The sequence below is a fragment of the Polypterus senegalus genome, chromosome 1 (assembly GCF_016835505.1).
Source record: "Polypterus senegalus isolate Bchr_013 chromosome 1, ASM1683550v1, whole genome shotgun sequence".
In the NCBI taxonomy this organism is placed as follows: Eukaryota; Metazoa; Chordata; class Cladistia; order Polypteriformes; family Polypteridae; genus Polypterus; species Polypterus senegalus.
In genome coordinates, this window is record NC_053154.1 from 253,392,803 (window position 1) to 253,400,302 (window position 7,500).

The 7,500-nt window shown below is 34.1% G+C and overlaps 1 protein-coding gene across 3 annotated transcripts in view; it reads left to right on the plus strand.

Moving 5' to 3' along the window:
- Positions 1 to 7,500, plus strand: part of LOC120540867 (poly [ADP-ribose] polymerase tankyrase-2) — a 92,932-nt gene that overhangs the window by 72,443 nt on the left and 12,989 nt on the right. For all 3 annotated transcript variants that reach the window (XM_039771993.1, XM_039772012.1, XM_039772002.1), the window contains 3 exons: positions 1,020 to 1,117; positions 1,973 to 2,047; positions 4,489 to 4,594. In XM_039771993.1, the coding sequence (XP_039627927.1) occupies positions 1,020 to 1,117; positions 1,973 to 2,047; positions 4,489 to 4,594 (279 nt within the window). The remainder of the gene's footprint in view (positions 1 to 1,019; positions 1,118 to 1,972; positions 2,048 to 4,488; positions 4,595 to 7,500) is intronic.

The window sequence follows — 7,500 nt, forward strand, 5'->3', positions numbered from 1 at the left end:
TACAGACAATTTGGTTATGAAATTGCAAGCCTGCAAACTGTCAGCACAGTCATTCTAGCCAATGTAAGTTTTGCAAGCTATTTGTACTACTTCAGATGGTAGAATCTCATACTGTTTTAAGCTGATTTTGTTTAATTTGTCCCCAAGAAAGAAAAGTATACGCAGGTTGATGTACTTTATATTATATAAGCTTTGGGTTATTTATAAAAAAAAAAAAAAACAACTGTATAACTGATTTTATTTATTCATTCATCTGTTTTCAGCTTTTTTAAAAATATGACCTCTTTGAAAACTCTGACTTCAATAATAGAAGAATTTTTCAACCAGGTGTTTTGTGAATCATTTTAATTGAAAGGCATGAATCAAAAGAAAAATTGATTAACTTAAGCCTTATTGAATAATACAGAAAGAAACAGACAAAACGTAAATGAAAAAAGTGCTCTGTGCTTGGTCAGGTGCTTTCTGAAAATTGTCTTGAGCAAAAAATGTGTTTTGTTGCATCACCAGCATGTACCATTCAGAGAAATAATTAAATAGAATAAAACACACAAGAGATAAGTGTATTGCAACATGGCATGTCAGTTTTTGCCAAATGCCATCAAACAAAAATGTCAGGCTAAAAGTACTAGTTCTTATTAATACAAACACTAGCACTGAAAGCTGAATTACAGTCCATCTACATATACATAAATTACTATACATTAATATCAGTGTATGGGGTGGATTTTTTCTGCGACAGTTTGGATTTGCATAAACCCTGTGTCTTGCCAAGAATATTAAGAAGGCAAGAACATCTTTGTGTTCGAACTTGATAACGTGTCTGTGAATAGATCTATTTTCTTTCAGCCAGTCTTCATAATGGTAACTAGAAAGATGTTTACAGCTAGAGACTTTCTTTCAACTAGACACTTTTCCCTAGACATTAATCATTAAGAAATCTAACTTTAAGCAGTCAATGCATGTTATGCATATATTTAATGTATATTGTCTGTGATTTTTATAGTCTTTTTTTTTAATAGGTTTCAATCCTTATTTAACAATTAACACCTCAAACAGTGGGACAATCTTAATTGACTTAGCACCAGATGATAAAGAGTTCCAGTCTGTGGAAGAGGAGGTGGGTTCTTTTGTCATGATTTATAAGTGAATGAGAGAGATGGTATTTTTTTTCCTCACATTTATCTTTCTGTTTTAATAAAAAAAACAGCTTATGTAACACCTTTTAAAAGAGCCTTTCATACTTTTTCATCATATACAACCTGTTTTCTACATGATTAACCTATTGTATATACTGTGGCAACTGATACGGTACATTGTGTATGCAATCGTACTAACACAGTGTGCACTGATTTCATAATAATTATTAATTTTTGAATTTTGGTGATTTCTTTTCAGTTTTTTCTACAGTTTAAGTGCACATGTGCAAGATGTTTTGTGAAGTGGGATACATTAATTTCCCATTTTTTTTTTTTTTTACTGTATTATTTTAAAGATGGAAACCTGACATTAATGCACTCAGTCTTTTTGATATGTGTAGACGTTTGCAAAACATTTCTTTACAAAATCACTTAATACGAGTATCTTTGACTGTTCTTTGTAAAAGTAAAAGTACTTAACTATAGTAAGGATTTTTTGAATATATGAAACAGTACTGTTTTTAAATCATCATCAAACAAACAAACAAGGAAAAAAGCAAAATTACTTTTACTAAGGTTCTCTTCTCAAGGAATCTTACTAAGACTGTCAAATGTTAGAGGAGTGAAAAATGGTGCTAGCCAATCATGTAGTAAAATCTGTTTACTTTGCCCAGCAATATAAGAAAAAGTAATATAAATGTGTTAAAGGTAGTATGAATCCCTTTTTTTGTTTCCACTCCTACATTTTATCCATGGTGGTTTTTTTAATAATTTTTGATTTGGGTTATATAAACTCTGTTTGTTTAATACAAACTACTGTTTATTACTTCAAATAGATGCAGAGTACAATAAGAGAACACAGGGATGGAGGACATGCTGGAGGGGTATTTAACCGATACAACATTTTAAAGGCAAGTAAACCTTTTACTAATGCAACTTTGAATTTTGTGCTAGTAGCTTTTGTAAGACACATTGCACTAGGTATGAATATTACTTTGTTTTGCTTGTTTTACACCTGCTGTAAAAATAATAAATTGAATAAATACTATTAGTAAAATTGAAAAGTTATCAAGTCAGTGGAAAGCATTGTAGTGTGGTTAGCAATTAGAGCGGCTGGGACACAGTTTCAGTTCCTCCTACTGTCTCTATAAATTAAATTTGCACATAAGATTTTCCATAAGCACTCCAGTTTCATCACACATCCCAGACATGTGTAAATATGTGAAGGAATATCATCTCATCCAGGCTTGGTTCCATCTCTGTTCCTGATGCTGTCCTTAAGACGTGTTAAACTGCGTAAAAAATTGGAGGGATAAATTGATATTGCACTAGTGGGACTGAATTATTATCAGTTTAGATTCAATTTCAGTCTTTTTGTTTTGTCACAACAGATGGGTGAAAACTTTTTCTATCAAAATTGGATTTATTTTCAGCAAAAATGTGAAAATTAACATTAAGTTGTAATACTCCACCAATATATCAATACACTTAATCTAATGTTTTGAATTACCTTAGTTTCAGGTGTAATCTTTCCATTCCAAATCACTTTGTGCTGCAGTAGTTGGTCTAGCAGCTCAGTTAGTTGCTATCCCCCTAGTAGGTTTCCATGTTCTTGTCCTATTTTATTTTCAAAAATAACTACCAAAAACACGCTTGCAAGCTTTTAAAAGATGTGCTGATCCCAAAGCTGCATGTGTGTTAGAGGTAAACACTCTGCCTGTGGCAATCAAAAACTGCAGTTAATCTAAACTAGGCTGAAATTCAGATTATTTATGTGTTCCCTTGCTTTAAAAATAAGTCATTTTGCAGAGGCTGAAGAAATTAAGCATTAATTATATGTTCCAGTAATGGTTACAAATATCAAATGGGCACTGCTTAATTGCATAATAATTTAAATATATTTACAGGGTATATACTAAGACATTGGAAGTCCAAAATGGTTTTGAATAATCAAAACAAGGCACTATATTTGACCCACAGGGAAGAGTTGTAAACATCAACAGAGCAATAGGTTTTTGTGCAACATTTTATTTTAGCCTCCTAGTAATGTTCTTTACAATTTGTGTGTGCTGCAGAATCAAACATTATAACTTCACCAGTTCATTCATATATCAGTTTAATTGAATATACAGCCTCTAACAGTTGTCAAAGTATTTAGGTGGCACATACTTTTTGTCTCCCCTGGCCATTGGACCTAACTCTTATTCTATGTTAATTAATGTTGACTTATTTTGTTTTCTTATTGTGTCTCTTATTTTTCTATTCTTTATTATGTAAAGCACTTTGAGCTACTGTTTGTATGAAAATGTGCTGTATAAATAAATGTTGTTGTTGTAATTACATGCATGCATTTGATCTTGTTAGCATGTAAGAAAATCTTCTTGGCAGGAGTTAATGGTGCATTGTTCCTAAATGTATGAAGGCACCATTTCATAGTAATTTCTATGTTTCTTCGAATTGCTTTCTTATGTACTTTGTAGGTTTGAATGTTCAAATTAAAAATAAGTAAATGATCAGATAGATTTGCACTTAGATTAACAATTATGAACATTACAAGTATGTGTGTGTGTGTGTGTTTTTTTTTTTTCCCTTTATTATTTGGGTAGTGGTCACAGTGGCGCCAACAGGAAGAACATAAACCAAAACCAAAGACACAAGCAGAGTGGTTGAAGACCTGTAAACTCGCCTGGAAAACCAACTCCTGTATTGTTTATGGGATTGTCATGGTACCAAGTCAGGGTCCACAATCTATCTACTTTTTTTTGTCCTTTACAGATATAGCAATATTTTAATAAAGATGGTTTGAATGTTTTTAGTTACACCTCATTGCATAACCAACAGCCATGTAAGACTTTGGATAATTGTGGAGCATGGCATGTTGACTTTAAAGGTGGAGTGTTATAGCATTGCAATTAAAGGACAATTGGTATTATGACAGTTATATTCCATTTGCTGTAATGAGAAGGTCTTAGTATTAAACATCAGTTTAAGATCTCAGGTTTAAGAGTGAATGGGACAGAATTAGATGCAAAAACAATACTTTTAGGGCACAAAAGAAACGTTCTACACTTTTAGACCAGAGTGCACAATAAAGGAATTAAAAAACGTATCCTGTTGTGAAGAGATCTAATAAAGGTAACTAATAAAGGTTTTACTAATAAAGGTAACAAGCTAACCATTCAAAATTATGAAAAGACTGATAGAAATAAAGATCAAAATACAGACCAGTAAAATGCTTGTGTCTTTGAACAGTGCATCTGAAGTAACTCAGATCAGTGCCGGTAAAATCAAGTACCAATTTTTCCTTTAAAATGTAAGCTTGTAATTATTTTTTTTCTCTCCAAAAACCCAGATACAAAAAGTGTGCAATAAAAAGCTTTGGGAAAGGTATAGTCATCGAAGAAAAGAAGTTTCAGAAGAAAACCATAATCATTCTAATGAAAGAATGCTATTTCATGGTAAGTGCTAATTCCTTTAAAATTCCTCCAGTACTACTAATAGTTTGTTTAACCTTCCAAGAATGACATCTTACTAGGATAGTGTAATCTGGGAGCAATTAAAGAAAGAAATTTTTAAATCTTATGGCACTATTATTAGTGTGTACAGTGGTGCTTGAAAGTTTGCAATTTATTTACTATTTCTGTATAAATGTAACTTAAAATTGATCAAATTTTTATTCAAGTTGTAAAACTAGATAACGATAATCCAATTAGACAATTGGCACAAAAGCATAAATACATGTTAATTTATAACTTGTAATTTATAATTATTTTATTTATGAAGCAAATTATAAATTGTTACTTTTTCCAGTTTGAAAAATTATAAGAACCTCTAGGATTCTCTGTTCATTTGAAGGGGAAATTAGAGTCGGGTGTTTCAATCATTGGGGTGACAATTGGGTGCAAGTTTGTCCCAATTTTAAGAACATAAATCTGGATTTTCACTCTCAAAGTCTGATCTTCACCATACGTGCTTGTAGAAGTGTGTCATTCTTCAATCAAAGCTGATTTCCGAGTACCTCAGAAAAAAGTTGATGCTCATCAGGATGGAAAAGTTTAAAACACATTTCTAAAGACTGTGAACTCCACCATTGTTACCCTCCCCAGGAATGGTCTACAGTAAAAATCACACCTAAAGCAAGGCATGTAATGTTCCAGGACATGACCAAGAATCCAAGGATAACATCTAAGTATCTAAAGACCTCTTTTGCATTGGCTAAAGTTGTTGTTCAAGAGTTTTCCATCACGGGGATACTTAACAACAGTGTTGTGCATGGCAGGGTTGAAAGAAGAACATTGCTGACTGTCTATATGTGAAATGTGTTGGCAGAATCATGGTTTGTATGTGATATATATATATATATATATATATATATATATATATATATATATATATATATATCTATCTATATATATATATATATATATATATATATATCTATACTAATAAAAGGCAAAGCCCTCACTCACTCACTCACTGACTCATCACTAATTCTCCAACTTCCCGTGTGGGTGGAAGGCTGAAATTTGGCAGGTTCATTCCTTACAGCTTCCTTACAAAAGTTGGGCAGGTTTTATATCGAAATTCTACGCGTAATGGTCATAACTGGAAGCAGTTTTCTCCATTTACTGTAATGGAGATGAGCTTCAACACCGTGGGGCGGAGTTTAGTGTGACATCATCACGCCTCCCCGTAATCACGCAGTACATAGAAAACCAGGAAGACCTCAAAAAGCGCTGAAGAAAACATGCATTATATAATTGAGAAGGCAGCGAAACAATAAGAAGCGGCGAGTGACATATACAACCATATTCATGAGTTCTGCTACTTCGGAAACAAAGCACGATGTAAACCTACACTTTAAATTAAGTTCATAGACAGGCTGCGCTGGCGTTTGTAATTTAGTGCCTGCCCATATAAGGCCGTCCGTCAGCGGCAATCCAATAGCAAACTGCCACTAAATATTCACGGGTGAAGGACTGTGCTTATGGAGAGGAAGATGAGATGGTCAGGGTGGTGTTTGACACAAACTCAGCGAAACTGTGAGAGAAAGTTTTAAGTGCCAGGACTAAGGTAACATTAAATACAGCCATGGACATAGCGAGATGGCACCAGCACAGCTGGGAACCTTCGATGCATGTACACGGCGGCTCACGTGAACTGGCGCAGTGCACAGATAAAAGCAACAGTTCCAAAAGCGCTGAACAAAACCGAATTACACAATTGAAAAGGCAGCAAAAATATGAAGCGTCTGATACATATAAGCATATTCATAAATCCAACTACTGCGGAAACAAAGCACACGTTGGAAAAAGTCAATGTCCGCTAAAGGAAGACAGTGTAAAAAACCCGTGCATGCAGTGTGTCAGGTCTCAGATAAAGAAGAAGGCGAGCTGTTTATTGATGCAGTAAGAAACGAATCGATGAATGAAACCTGTCATCTTTACAGCGATTGACAAACACGGAATGTAACTTGAACACAACACATCCTACAAATACGAACCTGATTGAAAGAAATAATGATAATCAAATCCTTGATGACAGCAACACTCAGTAACACTCACAAAACAAATACTGTATATTGACAGTCATGTTACGTTATTTTTAAAATGTTCCCTTTTCTTTTCTAGCTTTTTAACACACTACTTCTCGCTGCGATCGCGGGTATATATATATATATATATATATATATATCCCGATCTACATACTCGAATAATGGATACTTTATTAGCCATCAATGATTGTTTTGGTAAAGCCATACTCAGTGTATTCATTAGATGAGCGGTAAAAAGTAAGAGCGAGGGAGGATGACTTATTGAGGCATGCAGGCTGTAGTCTTGCGTCAACTCTATCTGAATTGCGCGATCACATTTGAAAAAATATATCTTTTCAAGTTCTATTTAGTCCATATGTGTCAAACTCAAGGGCAGCGGGCCACATCCGCCCGGCGTGTAATTATATCCGCCCGAGATCATTTTATATACTGTATTATTGTTATTAAAGCCGGGTATATGAAGCGCTGGTAACACAATAAACTACAGATCCCATAATGCAGCGCTTCAGCTGCCTTGCCAACACTTACCGCGTTAATCAAGTCTACCTTATGATGCTGCAAGTTATTGCGAAGCTAGCTCACACGATGCTGAAGAGAAAAGTTGATTCTGAAAATAGAGCCTTTAAAAAACGATGGGAGGCTGAGTATATGTTTACTGAACCCGTGTGTCTCATTTGTGGAGCTAATGTGGCTGTAATTACAGAATTTAATCTAAGACGGCACTATGAGACAAAACATCAGGGTAACCTGAATGCAATGCAGAAGATACAGAAAGCAGAAGAATTAAATAAGAATCTGACACTTCAGCGG